The sequence below is a fragment of the Oncorhynchus mykiss genome, chromosome 8, assembly GCF_057628025.1.
Source record: "Oncorhynchus mykiss isolate SJ-2025 chromosome 8, ASM5762802v1, whole genome shotgun sequence".
Taxonomy (NCBI): domain Eukaryota; kingdom Metazoa; phylum Chordata; class Actinopteri; order Salmoniformes; family Salmonidae; genus Oncorhynchus; species Oncorhynchus mykiss.
The window spans coordinates 45,337,648-45,361,622 of NC_143029.1; the positions used below are offsets into that span (position 1 = coordinate 45,337,648).

General features: G+C 40.8%; 1 protein-coding gene across 2 annotated transcripts in view; it reads right to left on the minus strand.

Moving 5' to 3' along the window:
* Positions 1 to 4,753: 4,753 nt before the first annotated feature.
* efr3a (EFR3 homolog A (S. cerevisiae)) overlaps positions 4,754 to 23,975 on the minus strand; it is a 255,814-nt gene continuing 236,592 nt past the window's right edge. For both annotated transcript variants that reach the window (XM_021612601.3, XM_021612602.3), the window contains exons 21-24: positions 23,652 to 23,700; positions 22,242 to 22,345; positions 12,796 to 12,845; positions 4,754 to 12,380 (exon numbers count right to left, since the gene is read on the minus strand). In XM_021612601.3, the coding sequence (XP_021468276.1) occupies positions 12,275 to 12,380; positions 12,796 to 12,845; positions 22,242 to 22,345; positions 23,652 to 23,700 (309 nt within the window). In that variant the 3' untranslated portion in view covers positions 4,754 to 12,274. The remainder of the gene's footprint in view (positions 12,381 to 12,795; positions 12,846 to 22,241; positions 22,346 to 23,651; positions 23,701 to 23,975) is intronic.

The following is a 23,975-nucleotide window of genomic DNA, read 5'->3' on the forward strand; positions in this document are numbered from 1 at the left end:
TCTCTCCTCGTCTTTTGCTCTCTCTCTCTTGGTCTCTGTCTCCCTCTCTGTAGAATACAGTCACTCCTTCAGTAAGGCAGTGGCAGGTGAGCCAGCCAGGAGGTGCCTTCTCTGGGCCAGATGCTGCACTGTCTGACTGACTGCTGTCCACATGAGTACGAGACGTACGGCTGCTACTGAGGCCAGGAAGGCAAAGGGCAACCACTGAACCAGCTCGACAGGTCAGTCATGAGACATGAGGTCATAAGTCAAATAGCAACCATTCAGTCAGGACAAATCAAAACTGGTTTTGTAACTGAAAGCGGAGGTTAAAATCAGATTGACGCATCCATAAAAAGTGATGGAAGAGATGGGAAGAATACCTAATATTTTATGGAAAATATTAGGTATTCTTCCTATCTCTTCCATCACTTTCTTTGACCCTCCCTCACTCTCCCTTCTCCCCCCCCCCCCCTTCGTCCTCTCTATTTCTCTCTCACTCCCCCTCCCTCTCTTTTCATCTGTCTCTATGTGTCTCTTTTTCTCTCAGGTGTTGTTTCTTCCACCGGTGCTGTGTGAAACAGATCAGGACCATGATGTTGGGTGCTAACTTGAAATATACCTCTTCCTATATTAGAACCTACTGATTATGTTACATGTATCATAAATGTATATGCTAGGGGTCAGTGAAGGTTGAATAGTGTTAGGATCTAAATGAATCAAGTCGAAACTCACGGACGACTAGTAAAGCTCAAACCAAGTTTATTCACCCAAAGGGTCTGACAGCTGAACAGACAAAAACATGTTTCCACCAGCACCAGTATTTATACTCCAATTTGGGTGAAGTCTCCTCCTTTCCTCTAAACATTCCATCTCTGTTGCTAGGCAGGAAGTTAATAAACCGGGTAATAAACTGTTCCTTCTCCCTTAATGTGACCTGGGCCCCATTACTCATTAATCCACAGCTCTCCACCCTTATAAGTGACTGCAAACATGTGATTGCTTACCTTTACTCAGCACATTCCAAACTTAATTGCCTCAACCATATACATTCCTCCTACAGATACCCATTAACTTCTGATGTAGAAACCTGACTATGGCACTCTCATTTCCATAGGATACCTGATGATTAACACTATTTCAAGTTTAGGAGTCAGAACACATCAATAGGAACTTTGTATTTGGAAGTACAAAAAGTTTTTCTGTTCAAACATGTTAATTTTGAATATTAATATTTCTAAGCAAGGAGGTAAAGAGCAACAGTCTAGTCTCAGTTCCTGATAAGACAGGCCAGTGGCTGTGACACTAGGACCCGGAGGGACGTGGAACTCAACTCGAGATAAAGCCAACAGTTGAAGAGAGAAGAAACCTCAGGGGTCCACCCTGACGACCCTTTAACAACAGTCACTCCCACACCCATGAAGGTTCTAGACTTAAGCTGGGCCATAACAATACCAGTAAGAGGAACAGACTCAGTTTGTGCCTAGCAACAGAGACAGATTGTTTATCTTAGACATACAAGGAGGGGACTCTGCCTAGTCGGAAGGTATAAATACATGCTTGTGTGACTTGAATGTTGTGTTTGCAGCTGAAGCATTCAGTAGGTTGAATAAAATTGCTCTGAGCCTTTTCTAGTCGTCCGTTTGAGTTCATACTCGTTTTGTTCAGAACCTAACAATGGGTTGTAGGCGAGAGAGAAAGCTTAATGCCCACATCACATGAAATTGAGATATTAATGTAGGCATGGTTTGAATAACGGGGGGGCTAAGGCACCCACATAACAAATCAGGACCCTATTTCACTTAAAATACAAAGATCGATGTATTTTTATTCATTTATTTATCCACCTCTGGCATCCCCAAGAGTCAATGTATAGAATATATTATAGTATTTTAGGTCTACTGTAAGTGTGAGCATGTTCTCCAAATGGCAAGGTGATTTGTGTGAGGAAAGATGGTATAATAAAAGTGAGATTGTAGTAAAGTGAGAACTAACGATGAAGCAATTCACGTGAAGAAGTTAAAAGTAAGACTATTGTCTCTCCGGTATTCAATAAATGACTAAATAAAAATAAACCGACATGTTAGGATTTGGCAATTTGAGAAAAGCATGGTAGTTAAAAGTTAGACCATTGTCAAGACTGGTAATTCAAGAAAGTGATATGTTTTATTTCCGTTCATTCTTTAATTACTCATGAGGTCATGTTGAGGTTTGTGAATCGAAATGAGGCCTTAGTGTATAAAAATGGCTTTTTTGCCTACCTGTATAATAAAAATAAATATTCTGCATGTTTGTGCAAAGGGCAAATTCCTGACCTGAGAAACATGACAACATACATAGATAGACCTTTACCTTGAACTTTTTGTCACCTATTGACATTAATCCGTTTTGTCTAACGAGAGCAAGCCTGAGCACATATATGGTATATGCAGGTCCCAATTAACCTGTACCATAATACACACACACAATGTTTTGGGTGCAATTGCCCACATATGGACTGTGGTCAAAGGTAGTGCACTAAATGGGGAATGGGGTGGCATAATTTGGATGTGATTTTCCCCCCCATGTTTTTAACTTTAGATAAAACTTTAACGTTTTAATTGTGAGCGAGAGACAATCCTATTCCTTCCATAAGGCATAGTATTGAAACAAATATTTGGTAACACACATGTAAACCCTTAAGTGCATTTATAATGCCTTATGACACTTTATAATACATTATAACACCTATCAAAACTCAAGTAGTCCAAGTTATGTTGTAATCGTACTCTGGTATTAAAGAGTTTCTCTGGTAATGTGGTATACTTTTTACCCAGTAGTTCTGAAAGTAGCGCTCACGGGCGTGTACTACATCACATACAGTGGGGCAAAAAAGTATTTAGTCAGCCACCAATTGTGCAAGTTCTCCCACTTAAAAAGATGAGAGGCCTGTCATCATAGGTACACTTCAACTATGACAGACAAAATGAGATTTTTTTTTTCTCCAGAAAATCACATTGTAGGATTCTTTATGAATTTATTTGCAAATTATGGTGGAAAATAAGTATTTGGTCACCTAAACAGACCTGTAACTTCTTCAAGAGGCTCCTCTGTCCTCCACTCGTTACCTGTATTAATGGCAACTGTTTGAACTTGTTATCAGTATAAAAGACACCTGTCCACAACCTCAAACAGTCACACTCCAAACTCCACTATGGCCAAGACCAAAGAGCTGTCAAAGGACACCAGAAACAAAATTGTAGACCTGCACCAGGCTGGGAAGACTGAATCTGCAATAGGTAAGCAGCTTGGTTTGAAGAAATCAACTGTGGGAGCAATTATTAGGAAATGGAAGACATAAAAGACCACTGATAATCTCCCTCGATCTGGGGCTCCACGCAAGATCTCACCCCGTGGGGTCAAAATGATCACAAGAATGGTGAGCAAAAATCCCAGAACCACACGGGGGGACTTAGTGAATGACCTACAGAGAGCTGGAACCAAAGTAACAAGCCTACCATCAGTAACACACTACGCAGCCAGGGACTCAAATCCTGCAGTGCCAGACGTGTCCCCCTGCTTAAGCCAGTACATGTCCAGGCCCGGCTGAAGTTTGCTAGAGAGCATTTGGATGATCTAGAAAAAGATTGGGAGAATGTCATATGGTCAGATGAAACCAAAATCTAACTTTTTGGTAAAAACTCAACTCGTCCTGTTTGGAGGACAAAGAATGCTGAGTTGCATCCAAAGAACACCATACCTACTGTGAAGCATTGGGGTGGAAACATCATGCTTTGGGGCTGTTTTTCTGCAAAGGGACCAGGACGACTGATCCGTGTAAAGGAAAGAATGAATGGGGCCATGTATCGTGAGATTTTGAGTGAAAACCTCCTTCCATCAGCAAGGGCATTGAAGATAAAACGTGGCTGGGTCTTTCAGCATGACAATGATCCCAAACACACCACCCGGGTAACGAAGGAGTGGCTTCGTAAGAAGCATTTCAAGGTCCTGGAGTGGCCTAGCCAGTCTCCAGATCTCAACCCCATAGAAAATCTTTGGAGGGAGTTGAAAGTCCGTGTTGCCCAGCAACAGCCCCAAAACATCACTGCTCTAGAGGAGGTCTGCATGGAGGAATGGGCCAAAATACCAGCAACAGTGTGTGAAAACCTTGTGAAGACTTACAGAAAACGTTTGACCTCTGTCATTGCCAACAAAGGGTATATAACAAAGTATTGAGATAAACTTTTGTTATTGACCAAATACTTATTTTCCACCATAATTTGCAAATAAATTCATTAAAAATCCTACAATGTGATTTTCTGTTTTTTTTTCCTCATTTTGCCTGTCATAGTTGAAGTGTACCTATGATGAAAATTACAGGCCTCTCTCATCTTTTTAAGTGGGAGAACTTGCACAATTGGTGGCTGACTAAATACTTTTTTGCCCCACTGTATGTGCAGATATGGGCACCATGTCATTGCTCTCGCACCCTGCTGTGTGTGCATCTTGCTAGCTGTCACTCAAATGGCGAGGGGCTGAAGCTCATTGGATAACTTGAATTGCTAGATGCTGGTCCCAGTGGGGGAAAATGTAGGGAAAATGGCACAGCACAGCTTTTAGAAAAACATTAGCTTTTAAACTAGGGAGGTAAAGCAGTAATTCTGTTCATAGATTATGCATGTATGAACTACACATTGACACATACCCCCCAAAGCAGGAGGTTAAAGAGTACTTAGTAGTAGCCCAAGTTCTGGAGCATGTCTTTAAAGTGTTGAAAGACAGAAACAAAACAACATTTTCATAGATTTTATATAAACATTTTATTTTGATCTTGTATATTTATCTTCTAATAATCTCTATGCACAATAATTCACTATTGAATAGAAGCTCTGTCGTCATAGTGGTTAAATTAACAATGTGTAGTTTGAAATGAGCCAAGCTTTATTATTTGCAGTTCAGTGGTTTTTAATGACATTGCAACGGTCATGAAATTAAATTAACATGCTTTAATTGTGATAGCTTACCAGCCTCCATGCAAGTCTTTCTAATTTTATCAAAGTATTTTTTACTTTGATTTATTTTTTAAATCATCACTGTATGTCTAATAAATCACTGTGTTTATTTTTGAAAAAACAAACACAATAACTTATCCTTTATTTCACTGAGCCTCCTTTTGCCATTGAAATGCCCACACGATCAGGCTGAGCATGTTCATATATTTACTTAGCCCTGACTGCCAGATAGGATCGTCCAGACTCTAGTCTAGAGCCTACGCCGCTTATCCCTTCAAACTAGGAGGATACATATGCAAATAAAAGATGACTGGTCATTGGTCAGAATAATCAGATCAGATTGTGATGTCATGCTGTCTGCTGAAAACTCCATCCCACCTGAACAGGCTGAAAATCCAGGTGTTTCTCTCTCTCTCCAAAAAGCTCTTACACTAAAAGGGTATTATCATAATTTTCACAATTTGTTATTTTGAGCTCATAGTGTAGAAATATCACGAAATAAAATAGGGATATCTAATTTTTGACTACAGTGCCCCTTTAGCATTGACATCAGGCCATTGTATCTCTAAAACAGGCACAAAATACTTTGTTTTGCATCACAACCATAAGAGAATCTATGGCCTTAATTCCGTATAAATGTGGTCACTTTATCTGTTTCACAAATCAATTTATAACAATGCATGGAGTTGTTCTGATCTGCAAGAAAATAGAACCCGCAACAAGTAGCCAAGAAATGTGAAACTGGGAAAATTACCCATCATGCATTGTTGCAATAATAATGACAAATAGCATAAATCCAGCAATAACTATATCAACCATAGTACCAGGTATATAATTATAAAAGTACAAACAATGTCAATATTCATATGTTAAAGAAGCAGCGCAGTTAAAACGTTTCTGATGATATTTCCACGAGGTCAAAATAACACAGAATTGTGAAAATTATGATAATTGCCCTTTTTGTGTAAGAACGGTTTGAAATAAAAAGCCTGTAATTTCAGCCTGCTCAGGTGGGATGTCATTTTGGCCCGCCGCATACCGCCATCTGGCGATCTGATATATTTGAAAATATTTACATATTCCCTACTAGTTTTGGGGATGGCCCCACCCAGAAGCAAGAGAGTATAGCAGTATGGCTGTATTCCATCCAAACAATCATGTCAACTGTCAGAGAAGTTCAGTTGAACCTCCTGCACAGCACACTTTGCATCGGACAACATTGCAAATCAGGCTAGGATTTCACAGCAGCTCCATTAAGCATCAAATGGATCTTGAAATCGGCAACAGCAGCAAACATTCATTGAGATGATTTGGGATGAGTTGGAGTGCAAAGTGAAGGAAAAGCAGCAACAAGTGCTCAGCATATGTGGGAACTCCTTCAAGACTGTTGGAAAGGCATTCCTGGTGAAGCTGGTTGATTCCATATGTGTTATTTCATAGTGTTGATGTCTTCACTATTATTCGACAATGAAGAACATAGTACAAATAAAGAAAAACCCTGGAATGAGTAATAGTCCAAACTTTTGACTGGTACTGTATATGATCATATTATATCTGTTATGTGAGTGAAAACTTTAAGATTATAAAACGGAACGTTGTCACCTTGCCAACAGGATGAAAACCGGTAGCTACACAATTCCCTTCCATTCATGATCCCCGTTCTTATGTGCTAAAGAGTCATCGCTGAGGAAGGCCTGCAGGATGAGGAGGACCAGGAGATCATGTACTTTTTGGAGGAAGATGCTTTTGATGAGGAGCGACTTGGTGAAGACTAGGACGACACACACACACACACACACAATGGGCAAGACAAAATATTGAAGTGCCTTTGAAAGGGGTATGGTAGTAGGTGTCAGGCACACCGGTTTGAGTGTCAAGAACTGCACCGCTGCTGGGTTTTTCACACTCAACAGTTTTACCTTGTGTATCAAGAATGGTCCAGCACCTAAATGTCATCCAACTTGACACAACTGTGGGAAGCATTGGGAGTCAACATGGGCCAGTATCCCTGTGGAACGCTTTCGACACATTGTAGAGTCCATGCCCCAATGAATTGAGGCTGTTCTGAGGGCAAAAGGGGGTGCAACTCAATATTAGGAAGTTGTGCCAGCAAGCATTTGGTCTCCCTTGACAAAAACGTTTATTTTTTATTGCCAATTAGTGTTGAGTTGAGCTCAACTGTGGGTAGTCCTGCACATCAACCCAATGGAGGCCAGTTTGGATTTGGCTTCACACCAATCAAATCACATCAAAAGCAAAACATAATTGTCAGAAAAAAGTGTCTGTTTCTGGTCTGCTTGTATTGTTGTCCTGCAGTAGGCTAGTTAGCTAAATTGGCCCTTTCCTAAGCAGTGATGGAGATGGGGATTTGGACTTGTGGTTCTGACTTAATTCTCCATACTGGCCATTGATTATACCGGCGATTCTGATCCAACCATAAATTAATATACTGTGCTACTTGCCTGAGACGATTGAAGTTTAATATGTAGGCTAGATGTAGTCTAGTAGGCTCACGTTAACTAGCTAGCTAACTTAGCTGGATCATTGTTGCCCATGCCAGGAAGTTAGGCAAGCAAGCACTTTAGCTAGGTAGCCTACGACAACAAAAACTAACATTGTGCACTACTGTATGACAGAGTCATAGACTGTTTTTCTAACATGAAAGAGCAGGATGGAATTGGCGTTCATCTAGTCTACAACTAGGGTTAGTCAACATGTTTTTTAAAACTTGTGATCGCGCACACACACACGGCAACTCTCTGTGGTTCTAAATCAGTAATTGTTTAGTAAACTGTGAGAAACATTAACTTGCTGGACCATGCTGTAGGTCATGTAAGTGTTTTTAACATGTACTATTTGCTTTGTGGACTTCACCAGACAGATGTTTGCCTCCGGTTTTGTGATTAAACAAACGTATGTGTGGTTGAATGTATCTGTTGTGTCGGCTTTATTGTATATCATGTGGCATATGAACAAATGGGTTACAGAGCAAACAACGCAATTATCACAACATAGGTTGTAATCATTTTGTTTCCTAACGCCCACACAATCTGACTGAGCATTTCAGTGGCCCAAGGAGTCTTAGAGAAATAAACAATATATATACAACAACAACAAAAAAACACTTATTTATTACACAAAGTGATGTTAAATTAAAAACACAGCATGGGGCTTTAAGAATGATGCTTAATTGTAGCCATTGCTGACCAGTCGCTCAAATGATTGTTAATTGTTATACTGTTCATTTCAGTCTATAATCACTATTCTCTATCTCGTCATTGTAATAACTAGAGAAAATTGACTCAATATCCCTGCAGCCTCTTCACCACAGTGAAGCCTTTAGTCAAACCAGGTCTTCAGACCCCCCTGTGGTTGCTGGTTTTCATGCAAACTCATCTCCTTATCCACACAAGACTTAAATCGAGCTGCTTATTGAATATTGAATTGTATCTGGCATTAACCCAACTTTTGTCAGGATTTTGTCCTTCAGGAAAGATTTCGTAGATATGTTGGAAGGAAAACCAGCACACATGGGGGCGTCTCAAAACACCAAGAATACATCAGACTTCAAAAAGGCTGGTTTAGCCAAAACAGTGGTCTCCCATTGCACCGTTTCAAGTTAAGAGGAGTGCTGATTTTGAACAATAAACAGAAGAACTCCCAACCCATTTTCTATCAGGCAACATGCCACTCATATGATGAATATCGATTTAAAAAAAAATACCATATTAGACTATTGACAAATTCAGCATAAAGAAAGCAAATGGTAGCCTAGTCCCAGACCTGTTTGTGCTCTTGTCTACTCCATTGCAGTCATTGTCAAGCCAATGAGTGACAGGGAATTTGGAATGATAGCAAAAAACAGACTGGCACTCGATCTCAGTCAATGATGCTGTATGGTCTACATTCCTCATGTCTTAACTCCCATAGGTTATACATACACACTTGATATTCCAGAATCTCTCGATAAACTCGTAGTAATATATGCTATCTGAAGTGACACCACAGTTCAAGATAAGACATCACGTGTTGCAAAAGAAAAACAATCCTATAACCATACAGAGGAGAACATATTGCACTTCGCCATGAATGAGATTACACATTTCTGATATGACTTCAGATTATATGCATCAATAGGGGCATTTCTACATATTAGGTCAAAATGAGCAAAAGGTCTCAGGCAAAAATAAAAATTTTCCATTCGACAATGGATATGGATGAACATTATTGTCTTATGCTGCTCTTGGGTGAGGTTCCCGAAATAGCAATCTCAACGACCTGGTCGCGATTGAAAAACAATTGGAAAAATCTATGTTTGAGGGCCAATCATCTGTGCCAAATGTGTTATTTTATCTGTTTCACAAGTGTCTTAGGTCTGAGTCATAAAGTACCACGTTAGCTACCATGAAATATATATATATATATATATATATTTTATATAATCCAAAAGGTCATTTCCACCACCAGCCAATTAAAATGGATGAAGCTAGTGTCCACTAATCACCTTAGTGATTCCCATTTACAATCATACACCGTACCACCCGCCGTCTTTCCTCACTATACTAACCAATTTTGATCCACTAGTCTCTCAAGCTGGACTCAAGTCTCTCAGTGGCTCAGGTTACCTGAGACTGAAAGCCTGGCTGAGCGAGACTTAACCCTTAACATGAAACCACCTTGAACATACAAAACCACCCACAGCAACGTTCTGCAGTATCCTGTTACAGAAGGTACAACAGGATGCCATCACAGAGAACCTTTTGATAACAACCTCACTTTAGCCTCTCTATTCTTCAATTTGAGCCCACGCTATTAACCATCTCAACATCACCCATATCGCTGAAGCCTCTTTTCAAATGGCCTCATAATCATTATTAGAGTGTCTTGTTTGGGAGGACTGTAGTCCCATCCCTGACACTAACCTCTGTAGGACTGAACTATGCCCACCCCTTCGCCGAATGGTCCTTTGCTTAGATGGGTCCTTCCAAAATATTCTGTTATAATCCGACAACCGCAAATCGAGGACCTTTTTTCCTTGACTAATGCAGCGTTTTACACAGCATGTCTGCATCATACCTAGCACTAGAAACAGGAGAGACACCCGCACCAAGCCAGGATGTAACAATAGTAAGATAACAACCTGGGTTATTAAACAGCCCAGTGGCGAGCCCCAAACAGCACACAGACAGATATTTGGTTCCCTCAGAAACAAAATGTTGAGTGACATCGTTATTAAGACATTAGAGGGAGGGGACGGATGGGGGCCGTGGCAAATGGATTCTTTGGTAAAGATGAAAGCGTTTTGGTATTCTAGATGGCCAACAGAGTTATGACAGATCTTGTCCTGCCAGGTAAGTTGGAAAACGATATTGGTGAACCCTCTCAATTATATTTTCCCACATACTCTAAATAACAATCAATACTAACTCAAGACAAATCATCATGACACATATCCACAGGAAGCTGCAAGCTATGAAACCCATGTGAACAATACCAATTATACTGCACACAAACATCTGGCCTATAGCAATAAGCATAACATTGTATATACTGTATCTATATTTATTTGATGCATTGTGATATCAAACCAATACGTCATGTCAAAATGCAGGTTCATCAAATTACTGGAAAGAGAAATGACAGAGATTTGAAATGTGATAATCAATAATGAAAAATCTCTAAATGTTCATGTAAAATGCCTTACAAGAAAATAGATGCAACTATCCAAAGTCCATTGCGTTAGAATATTTGTATTGTGCTCAGCGTCGGTGAGCGGATTGAGAAGATAAAGACGACTTAATAGCCTTCACATGAATCTTGTCAAGAGGGTGTAATAAAAATAACTACATGTTTTTGTACCATATTGTGAAAGTGCTATGAAAAAGATGGTGAGGAGAAGGGAGTGTACAGCTGCCCGAACACTTCAATTAATACCAAAACAGGTGAATGCACTTGGCTGCCATATCATCCTAAACTATCAATATATCAACTAAATAACATGGTGCCTTTAGTAATCAACTGATTGCTTTTCTATTAGCGTTAGCTGGTCCACAATACCATTCCTCAGTACAGGTCCTGAAGGGCATGACTCCAGTAGGTTTTGAACAGTGGTGACTGGATTCCTATCGAAGGAACCAAAATCCAAGACCATAACATAACAGGGGGGTTACTAGCCTGGTCTCATACCCAACATTTTTGAAACACTGCCATAATGGACCTGCAATAAAGACTCAATCCACCAAGATGTCTATTCCAGAATAGAATTTCCACATTTCCAAGACTCTCAATGTTCTACCTGAAATTCACCTTGTCCACACAGATTAACATATATGAATTGGTTTTCATTAAATTGGGACATTAAAAAAAAGTATTAGCTTTCTGCAGCACTGTGGCTTATCTGTCTGAAAAAGCCAATAAAATAAGCAATTTTTCAGACTGGCCGCTAAAATTACTTTTCTCTAATATGCACAGAACTGCATGGATATGCACAATGGTAAAAGGTAAACAACTGGAGACACATTTTGTGAGACCGGTTATAATTAACACGGCAGCACTATGTTGCTAGCAAAATAGTTTTGAAACGATTGCTAACTAGCTGTAAACAATTTTAGCTGGTTAGGTATGCCTCTTGGCTAACTGTGAGGCAAAACAATTAACTTATTTACTGTTAATTAGCCACTACAAATCTCTTCGCTAGCAAGCGCGATGGTATCTTTGAAACGACAATGTGCCTCCAGTAATATTCACTTTTCGATGTTCTATGACATCTCCACTTTCCAAGTGTATAAGCCAACACACCACAGCTAATTGATTAGACTATAAATACGAATGTGCGTGTGCGCGCACGTTCACGTGTGCGTAGACTGTGTGCGTGTGACTGGAAACTACAGTCATACAGCCATCTCATCTGGTAATAGACACATTAGTCTGAGGAGGGGCAGGAACAATGTGCAGTGTTAAGAAATAGGGAACACAGTATTCGGGCTTAGTGGTACAGTACCACAGTTAGTCTCTGCTGTAGCTGACATACCTTGTATAGGGCTAAGGAGCAGACTTAGGCGGTAGGGTTGAGGGTATAGGGTTTTAGTGGTTCTAAACTGCCACTGTTTTTGCTTTAAGAGACATGCAGATCTGAAGGGGTTAGGAAATGGGTTAGGGTTGAGGCTACAATGTGTTAGTGGTTAGGGTAATGGCTATGTGGTTGTCTTTGCTCCAGTAGACACACAGGTCTGGGTATGGTTAGTGGTTGGGTTAGGGTTAGGGTTAGGGTTGAGGATACAAGGCGTTAGTGGCTGGTCTTTGATCTAGTAGACACACAGGTCGGGGAACTTCATCTCGTAGACAGGGACAGACTGGTGTTGAGCGTGGCCTGCAGAGATAGACACCACCCCAGAGGGGCTGGGAGGGGGCCTGGGGAAAGAGTGAGAGAAAACCAGGGGGTAGAAAAGAGAGAGAGGGAAGGGAGAGAGAAACGGGAGAAAATACAGGATGGAATAGCAAAGGGAAAAAGAGGGAAGGGAGATACAGAATTAGGAGGGAAGAGAAAAGAGAAAGAGCGAATGGAGAGAGACAAAATGGAGGAATAAGAAAAAAAGGGAGCAGAAAGGAGGGAAGGTTATAGTTCTTACAAACACAATTCAACACCACATTTTCTATAGTCTGAGAAGAACAGACCAGATGGACAGAAAGCAGTTAGGTAAACCTTCAGGACAGTCTCAGAAATGATTGGACAACACAATTATTTTAATAATTCAATACAAGGTCTCCCTTTTAAAAGATTACTCTGACGTTAAAGGGACTTCTCTTGACCTCAATGGTCACTTACCGGATAGTGAGCTCGAAGATTTGTGCCAGTCTGTCATGTAACATATTGGCCTGTTGACAAAGAGTGACCACAGTGAAGATGGAGTTCAATATTCTTAACATATATTCATCAAAAAGGAGTCTCTATACAATTCGATCAGATGTGATTTCAGTGTTTCAATTAGCTACGCTTTCAGTCTGTGATAAACTTAACTGGACCTGTGTAGCTCACAAAGTCACTATACACTGTAGGTTTGTGTGTGTGTGTGTGTGTGTGTGTGTGTGTGTGTGTGTGTGTGTGTGTGTGTGTGTGTGTGTGTGGTGTGTGGTGTGTGGTGTGTGCTCGCGCGCTTGTGTACGTGTTTCATGGATTTTTCTGCCATATAAATCCTTGGGCGGGCCGTGTTTTTTGGGCTGCCTAAAGGCATCTGCATATATTATGACGACATTTAAGTTTTTGTTAGGTTTTTGTCAGCTGTTCGAACACACACAAAATTGTTTCTCAAAGCCAAAGTCGGTAGCCTAAGTCTATGCCCCCTCATCGGCGACTGGTCAACAGTAGAGATTATTCAATTAAGTGCCTGTTGTCATTCAACGAGAGACGACTCCTCCTCATGCAAAACATTTGTTGTTGTTGTGAATATTAAAACAGAAAAAAATAAGAAACCTGCACACTGCTCTTGATAGTATCACTGTTCTTTAATAAGCTTTACGTATCAACTTCATTTAAGTATGTAGAGTGAGTTTCCTGCAAATTGTATAGTTTATATTCCTTTTCTTTGGTACTATCGTTACGGATAATCCTGAATGAATTGTGAATAATGATGAGAGAGAAAGTTCGACGCACAAAATACAGCACAAATACAGTATCATACCTCCCCAAAAACGCTAACCTCCCGTTATTGTAATGGTGAGAGGTTAGCATGTATGATATTTTTGCGTCTGTAACTTTCACACTCGTCATTATTCACGATTAATTCAGGATTATCCGTAATCATGGTATATTAATGTAGAAGTATTTAGAAACATATTATATTCTTATTTACAACAAAAGTGACTCCAAAATGACACAATACATTATCTACCACTCATTTCTATTGGCACAAAATAATCTGAAACACAACCAAAACAAAAAGCAAATGCATCCAACAAATTTGTAGAGTAAACAGGCTTGATGTAGTCATTTCGTGCAATGAATATGGGAACAAATTCTTAACTTTATACAACTTTAATACACATACAGTTGAAGTCGGAAGTTTACATACACTTAGGTTGGAGTCATTAAAACCCGTTTTTCAACCACTCCACAAATTTTGGCTAACAAACTATAGTTTTGGCAAGTCAGTTAGGACATCTACTTTGTGCATGACACAAGTAATTTTTCCAACAATTGTTTACAGACAGATTATTTCACTTATAATTCACTGTATCACAATTCCAGTGGGTCAGAAGTTTACATACACTAAGTTGACTGTGCCTTTAAACAGCTTGGAAAATTCCAGTAAATGATGTCATGGCTTTAGAAGCTTCTGATAGGCTAATTGACATAATTTGAGTCAATTGGAGGTGTACCTGTGGATATATTTCAAGGCCTACCTTCAAACTCAGTGCCTCTTTGCTTGACATCATGGGAAAATCAAAAGAAATCAGCCAAGACCTCAGAAAAACAATTGTAGACCTCCACAAGTCTGGTTCATCCATGGGAGCAATTTACAAATGCCTGAATGTAACACGTTCATCTGTACTAACAAGAGTACGTAAGTATAAACACCATGGGACCACGCAGCAGTCATACCGCTCAGGAAGGAGACGCGTTCTGTACCCTAGAGATGAACGTACTTTGGTGTGAAAAGTGCAAATCAATCCCAGAACAACAGCAAAGGACTTTGTGAAGATGTTGGAAGAAACAGGTACAAAAGTATCTATATCCACAGTAAAATGAGTCCTATATCGACATAACCTGAAAGGCTGCTCAGCAAGGAAGAAGCCACTGCTCCAAAACTGCCAATAAAAAAGCCAGGCTACGGTTTGCAACTGCACATGGGGACAAAGTTCGTAGTTTTTGGAGAAATGTCCTCTGGTCTGATGAAACAAAAATAGAACTGTTTGGCCATAACGACCATCGTTACGTTTGGAGGAAAAAGGGGGAGGCTTGCAAGCCGAAGAACACCATCCCAACCGTGAAGCACGGGTGTGGCAGCATCATGTTGTGGGGGTGCTTTGCTGCAGGAGGGACTGCTGCACTTCACAAAACAGATGGCATCATGAGGAAAGAAAATTATATGGATATATTGAAGCATCTCAAGACATCAGTCTGTTAAAGATTGGTCGCAAATGGGTCTTCCAAATGAACAATGTCCCCAAGCATACTTCCAAAGTTGTGGCAAAATGGTTAAAGGACAACAAAGTCAAGGTACTGGAGTGGCAATCACAACTCCCGGACCTCGATCCTATAGAAAATGTGTGGGCAGAACTGAAAAAGCATGTGCGAGCAAGGAGGCCTACAAACCTGACTCAGTTACACCAGCTCTGTCAGGAGGAATGCGCCAGCTTGTGGAAGGTTACCCAAAACGTTTGACCCAAGTTAAACAATTTAAAGGCAATGCTACCAAATACTAATTGAGTGTATGTAAACTTCTGACCCATTGGGAATGTGATGAAAGAAGTAAAAGCTGAAATAAATCACTCTCTCTGCTATTATTCTGACATTTCACATTCTTAAAATAAAGTGGTGATCCTAACTGACCTAAGACAGGGAATGTTTACTAGGATTAAATGTCAGGAATTGTAAAAAACGGAGTTTAAATGTGTTTGGCTTAGGTGTATGTAATCTTCCGACTTCAACTGTAAGTGAATTTGTCCCAATACTTTAGCTCCCCTAAAATGTGGGGACTATGTACCAAAATTGCTGTAATTCCTAAACAGTTCACCCGATATGGATGAAAATACCCTCAAATTAAAGCTGACAGTCTACACTTTATCCTTTTGATTATAGAGCCAAAAGAAGAAAAACATTCTTAATTGTCCCAATAATAAAAGCTAGACAGTCAGTGAGAATTTAAAATCCAAAAAGCAATTAATTTAGAGGTATTGGGCAGTAATGTTATTATAGTTGATTAAAATAACAGCATTAACCATGGCAAAACGCATAGAATCTCCAGAAATATGTATTAAAACTGCTAATTATTCTCTCAGCTCCATGATAGAATCGCAGGAAATTAGCTAAAAAAATAAACAAAAAAAAACTCTGTTTGCACTTATTATAATTTTTCATTTAACCTTATTTTAACAGGGAAAAGTGCCCTGTATATACAATCCTCTCAAGCTCTGTCAGGTTGGATGGACAGCTATTTTCAGGTCTCTACAGAGATGTTCGATCCGGTTCAAGTCCGAGATCTGGCTGGGCCACTCAAGGACATGACATGAAAGCCAGTGAGAGATACTCCAAGATCGCATAGCAGTTCAGACGTCTTTTGTCCTCGTCTTGTCGTGTCCTGTATATATATATATATATATTTACAACTTTTTTCACATACATTTTATTTTTATTTTCCATCAACTCATCTTCTAAACACTCTCCTGCAACCAGCCTCACCAATTTATATTTATAAAAAAGTATTATTTACCTCAGATCTGTAATCCTCCAAGAAGCTAGCCAGAAACTCCAAGAAGCTAGCCAGAAGCTAGCCAGGAGCTAGCCCAGAAGCTAATCCAGAAGCTAATCAGAAGCTAGTTAGCTTCTTTACTGGCAAATCGTTAGTATTCAGCTAACCACGGTTTGTGGTCATCAGCTATCCTTTAGCTCAAAAATCTATCGAAAATCTATCGCCAGTTTTGTACGGCGCAGCGCGGCTCGGAGCGGAACATACCGGACCAAGTTTTCTCTCCATGTCCCTGGATTTCAACTGCTCTCTGGACATTCATACCCGGATCTCACAGCTAGCTAGCTGCTATCCGTGTGACAGTCGGCTTTCGTCGATTCCGGAGCAAACATCGATTGTTCCGGTGCTAGCCAGCTCCGTCAATCACTCCTGAGTTCCATCATTCACTCCTGGGCTGCAGTCACCTATCCGGACACGTTTTACTGCCTACGCGGAGCCCCACCGGGCCTTCACAACTGGACTGCCGACGTTATCTACCTGAAGGAGATCCGGCTGGCTCCTCCATCGCGACGTTACCTGAACGCCCATCTGCGGCCCGCTAACCATTAGCTGTCTTACCGGCTGCTATCTGAATAGACAAATCGGACAATTTATTTATTTTTATTATTATTATGTTTTCTTCTCGGGCCTCTATAACTATATCTATAACTATATCTATTGTTCTTATTTTTGTTGTTGTTGTGTGATTTGGATTAATCCCCTCTACCACACGGAACCCCACTAATCTACTGACCGAACGCAAGAGGTGGCTAACAACATACCTCCATCCTATGCTAGCTTGCTACCGATGGCCTGGCTAGCTGTCTAAATCGCCGTGACCCTCAACCAACCTCTCCACTCACTGGACCCTTTTGATCACTCGACTAAGCATGCCTCTCCTTAATGTCAATATGTCTTGTCCATTGCTGTTCTGGTTAGTGTTTATTGGCTTATTTCACTGTAGAGCCTCTAGTCCTGCTCACTATACCTATCCAAACTATTAGTTCCACCACCCACACATGCAATGACATCTCCTGGTTTCAATGATGTTTCTAGAGACAATATCTCTCTCTTCATCACTCAATACCTAGGTTTACCTCCACTGTATTCACATCCTACCTTACCTTTGTCTGTACATTATACCTTGATGCTATTTTATCGCCCCCAGAAACCTCCTTTTACTCTCTGTTCCAGACGTTCTAGACGACCAATTCTTATTGCTTTTAGCCGCACCCTTATTCTACTCCTCCTATGTTCCTCTGGCGATGTAGAGGTGAATCCAGGCCCTGCAGTGCCTAGCTCCACTCCTATTCCCCAGGTGCTCTCTTTTGACGACTTCTGTAACCGTAATAGCCTTGGTTTCATGCATGTTAACATTAGAAGCCTCCTCCCTAAGTTTGTTCTATTCACTGCTTTAGCACACTCTGCCAACCCGGATGTTCTAGCTGTGTCTGAATCCTGGCTTAGGAAGACCACCAAAAATTCAGACATTTTAATTCCAAACTACAACATTTTCAGACAAGATAGAACTGCCAAAGGGGGCGGTGTTGCAATCTACTGCAAAGATAGCCTGCAGAGTTCTGTCCTACTATCCAGGTCTGTACCCAAACAATTTGAACTTCTACTTTTAAAAATCCACCTCTCTAAAAACAAGTCTCTCACCGTTGCCGCCTGCTATAGACCACCCTCTGCCCCCAGCTGTGCTCTGGACACCATATGTGAACTGATTGCCCCCCATCTATCTTCAGAGCTCGTGCTGCTAGGCGACCTAAACTGGAACATGCTTAACACCCCAGCCATCCTACAATCTAAACTTGATGCCCTCAATCTCACACAAATTATCAATGAACCTACCAGGTACCTCCCCAAAGCCTTAAACACGGGCACCCTCATAGATATCATCCTAACCAACTTCCCCTCTAAATACACCTCTGCTGTCTTCAACCAAGATCTCAGCGATCACTGCCTCATTGCCTGCATCCGTAACGGGTCAGCGGTCAAACGACCTCCTCTCATCACTGTAAAACGCTCCCTGAAACACTTCAGCGAGCAGGCCTTTCTAATCGACCTGGCCGGGGTATCCTGGAAGGATATTGACCTCATCCCGTCAGTAGAGGATGCCTGGATATTTTAAAAATATGCCTTCCTAACCATCTTAAATAAACATGCCCCATTCAAGAAATTTAGAACCAGAAACAGATATAGCCCTTGGTTCTCCCCAGACCTGACTGCCCTTAACCAACACAAAAACATCCTATGGCGTTCTGCATTAGCATCGAACAGCCCCCGTGATATGCAGCTGTTCAGGGAAGCTAGAAACCATTATACACAGGCAGTTAGAAAAGCCAAGGCTAGCTTTTTCAAGCAGAAATTTGCTTCTTGCAACACTAACTCAAAAAAGTTCTGGGACACTGTAAAGTCCATGGAGAATAAGAACACCTCCTCCCAGCTGCCCACTGCACTGAAGATAGGAAACACTGTCACCACTGATAAATCCACCATAATTGAAAATGTCAATAAGCATTTTTCTACTGCTGGCCATGCTTTCCACCTGGCTACTCCTACCCCTGTCAACAGCACTGCACCCCCAACAGCAACTCGCCCAAGCCTTCCCCATTTCTCCTTCTCCCAAATCCATTCAGCTGATGTTCTGAAAGAGCTGCAAAATCTGGACCCCTACAAATCAGCCGGGCTAGACAATCTGGACCCTTTCTATCTAAAATTATCTGCCGAAATTGTTGCCACCCCTATTACTAGCCTGTTCAACCTCTCTTTTGTGTCATCTGAGATTCCCAAAGATTGGAAAGCAGCTGCGGTCATCCCCCTCTTCAAAGTGGGGGACACTCTTGACCCAAACTGCGACAGACCTATATCTATCCTACCCTGCCTTTCTAAGGTCTTCGAAAGCCAAGTCAACAAACAGATTACCGACCATTTCGAATCTCACCATACCTTCTCTGCTATGCAATCTGGTTTCAGAGCTGGTCATGGGTGCACCTCAGCCACGCTCAAGGTGCTAAACGATATCTTAACCGCCATCGATAAGAAACATTACTGTGCAGCCGTATTCATTGATCTGGCCAAGGTTTCGACTCTGTCAATCACCACATCCTCATCGGCAGACTCAACAGCCTTGGTTTCTCAAATGATTGCCTCGCCTGGTTCACCAACTACTTCTCTGATAGAGTTCAGTGTGTCAAATCGGAGGGTCTGTTGTCCGGACCTCTGGCAGTCTCTATGGGGGTGCCACAGGGTTCAATTCTTGGACCGACTCTCTTCTCTGTATACATCAATGGTCTTGCTGCTGGTGAGTCTCTGATCCACCTCTACGCAGACGACACCATTCTGTATACTTCCGGCCCTTTTTTGGACATTGTGTTAACAACCCTCCAGGCAAGCTTCAATGCCATACAACTCTCCTTCCGTGGCCTCCAATTGCTCTTAAATACAAGTAAAACTAAATGCATGCTCTTCAACCGATCCCTACCTGCACCTACCCGCCTGTCCAACATCACTACTCTGGACGGCTCTGACTTAGAATACGTGGACAACTACAAATACTTAGGTGTCTGGTTAGACTGTAAACTCTCCTTCCAGACCCATATCAAACATCTCCAATCCAAAGTTAAATCTAGAATTGGCTTCCTATTTCGCAACAAAGCATCCTTCACTCATGCTGCCAAACATACCCTTGTAAAACTGACCATCCTACCAATCCTCGACTTTGGCGATGTCATTTACAAAATAGCCTCCAATACCCTACTCAACAAATTGGATGCAGTCTATCACAGTGCAATCCGTTTTGTCACCAAAGCCCCATATACTACCCACCATTGTGACCTGTACGCTCTCGTTGGCTGGCCCTCGCTTCATACTCGTCGCCAAACCCACTGGCTCCATGTCATCTACAAGACCCTGCTAGGTAAAGTCCCCCCTTATCTCAGCTCGCTGGTCACCATAGCATCTCCCACCTGTAGCACACGCTCCAGCAGGTATATCTCTCTAGTCACCCCCAAAACCAATTCTTTCTTTGGCCGCCTCTCTTTCCAGTTCTCTGCTGCCAATGACTGGAACGAACTACAAAAATCTCTGAAACTGGAAACACTTATCTCCCTCACTAGCTTTAAGCACCAACTGTCAGAGCAGCTCACATATTACTGCACCTGTACATAGCCCACCTATAATTTAGCCCAAACAACTACCTCTTTCCCAACTGTATTTAATTTATTTATTTATTTTGCTCCTTTGCACCCCATTATTTTTATTTCTACTTTGCATATTCTTCCATTGCAAAACTACCATTCCAGTGTTTTACTTGCTATATTGTATTCACCTTGCCACCATGGCCTTTTTTGCCTTTACCTCCCTTCTCACCTCATTTGCTCACATTGTATATAGACTTGTTTATACTGTATTATTGACTGTATGTTTGTTTTACTCCATGTGTAACTCCGTGTCGTTGTATCTGTCGAACTGCTTTGCTTTATCTTGGCCAGGTCGCAATTGTAAATGAGAACTTGTTCTCAACTTGCCTACCTGGTTAAATAAAAGTAAAATAAAATAAATAAAATAAAAGGACATACAGAAACTCAACCATAAAGGCCTGATTGGTGGAGTGCTGCAGAGATGGTTGTCCTTCTGGAAGGTTCTCCTATCTTCACAGAGGAACTTTAGAGCTCTGTCAGAGTGACCATCGGGTTCTTGGTCACCTCCCTGACCAAGGACCTTCACCCCCAATTGCTCAGTTTTGCTGGGCGGTCAAGTCTAGGAAGAGTCTTGGCGGTTCCAAGTTTCTTCCATTTAAGAATGATGGAGGCTACTGTGTTCTCGGGGACCTTCAATGCTGCAGAAATATTTTGGTACCCTTCCCAGATCTGTGTCTCGACACAATGCTGTCTCGGCGCTCTACAGACAATCCCTTCAACCTCATTGTTTAGTTTTTGCTCTGACATGCACTGTAAACTGTGGGACCTTATATAGACAGGCGTGTGCCTTTCCAAATCATGTCCAATCAATTGAATGTACAACAGCTGCTCTACAATCAAGTTATAGAAATATCTAAAGGATGATCAAAGGAAACACCTGAGCTCAATTTTTCAAATCTCATAGCAAAGGGTCTGAATACTTAGCTAAATAAGGTATTTCTGTTTTTTATTTTTAATAAATTAGCAAAAATGTCTAAAAACCTGTTTCGCTTTGTAATGATTGGGTATTGTGTGTAGATTGATGAGGAATTTAAAAAAAACTATTTTAGAATAAGGCTGTAAAGTAAAAAAATGTGGGAAAAGTCTAGGGGACTGAAAACTTTCAGAATGCACTGTGCAACATAAATATACATTACATTATACCCAAACATATACACATTAAAATACAAAATACAGTCATGGGAAGCACAAATAAAACATCACAAATCACCAAGACAATGAGTAATGACATTCCTCCACAAATAAGTCCCCAATCAAAACTTTAAAATTGCCCGAACGGCACCAGAACATCAAGATCAAATGTATTTAATTTTTTTCCAGCAATACGGTGCATTAAAACTAAAAGCAGATTTACCTAGCTCGGTGGAGACCTTACGAACCTCAAGAATGAACGGGTTAGGCAACTCATGTGTCCATACTTCAACAACAAAGTTAGATAAGATGGAAGCTTATGAAGTACGGCCTTGTAAACAAAAAGGGAGTAATGTAAAGATCTACGGGTGTGTGGGTGTGGGTGTATATATGTGAAACAGAGAGTAAGCAGTGTGTGTGTGTGTGTGTGTGTGTGTGTGTGTGTGTGTGTGTGTGTGGCAGCACTGTGGTCAACGTAATCTTTGGTTTACCTTGGACTCGCAGTGGGCGGCAATCTCCTCAAATGGAGCCTTCTGGAACTTCTCCATGACCTGGCGTCTCTTCTCCTTCTCCTGCTCCTCCAACCCTGTGGTGTCTGGAGAGAAGAGGGTCGCTTACAAATGCCATTTTGTCTCCTATTTCAGCTGGTTTTAACCTGGTATTTACAAAAAAATGATCTGGTAACGTCTTTGTAGTTTGACGCATTAAAAGGTCCAATGCAGACGTTTTTATTTCAATATCAAATATTTTCTGGTTAATAATTCAATAATTAAAGTACGATTTTAAAGTGTGATTATTTTCAATAAAAATACTACAAATCTGGTGATGTCACCAGGCAGGCCAAATTACAAAACAGGCTGAAATTTCAGGCGGTCTTTTCAAAATGAAGTTTTTGACTGCACTGGGCCTTTAAGCTCAGTTGCTCAAAATGGAACATAGTTAATGTGTCAATGAAATCAAATAACATTTTGATTGTTCACATACACATACATGGTTAGCAGATGTTATTGCGAGTGTAGCGAAATGCTTGTGATTTTAGTTCCGACATTGCAACAATATCTAACATGTAATCTAACAATTCCACAACAACTAACTAATACACACACATCTAAGTAAAGGTGTGGAATTTTATTTATTTTACCTTTATTTAACTAGGCTAAGTCAGTTAAGAACAAATTCTTATTTTCAATGACGGCCTAGGAACAGTGGGTTACAAGGTACAACTGCCTGTTCAGGGGCAGAACAACAGATTTGTACCTTGTCAGCTCGGGGGTTTGAACTTGCAACCTTCCGGTTACTAGTCCAACGCTCTAACCACTAGACTACCCTGCCGCCCCAAATAAGAATATAAGTATATATACATATAAATATATGAATGCGCAAGGACAGTTTGGCAAAGGCAAGATGCAATAGATGGTATAAAATACAGTATATACATATGAGATGAGATGAGTAATGCAAGATATGTAAACATGAATCCGAAATCATCAGTTTTGTGTTATACAATCATCACTTTATCAAGAAAGGGTTAGTTGTTGTGGAATTGTTAGATTACATGTTAGATATTGTTGCAATGTCGGAAATCTAAAATCACAAGCATTTCGCTACACTCGCAATAACATCTGCTAACCATGTGTATGTGAACAATCAAAATGTTATTTGATTTCATTGACACATTAACCACTATGTTCCATTTTGAGCAACTGAGCTTAAAGGCCCAGTGCAGTCAAAAACTTAATTTTGAAAAGACCGCCTGAAATTTCAGCCTGTTTTGTCATTTTGGCCTGCCTGGTCGATTATTAACTATGCTTGCTAAAATGCTGTGTGCTATGATAGACTTTACAAAGACTAATACGGTTGAAGGGGTTCTGCTCATAACTACAGGGTTTCCAATGCCTTACCAATGGCCTTTTTCAGAGTCTCGAAGGTGATCTCCTCAGCCAGCAGAGACTGCAAAGAAAGAAAGTGGAGTACTTTACTCAACAGAACCCTGGGCATTGAGAAATCTTCCTTGTACTTACACTATATCAGGTGCATATGGTTTTATAATCATTAGAATACCAACAATATATGGCTTTATCCCATATATTAGAGAAACCAACTTTTCCTGATACCAAGTGAAACCGGATACCCCCATTATCCCCACAACGATCTCAGAAATCACAATCAAAAGACATGACATGTACATTTCAGTGTGATAGAAAGCGAAGGTAGGAGCACTGCTT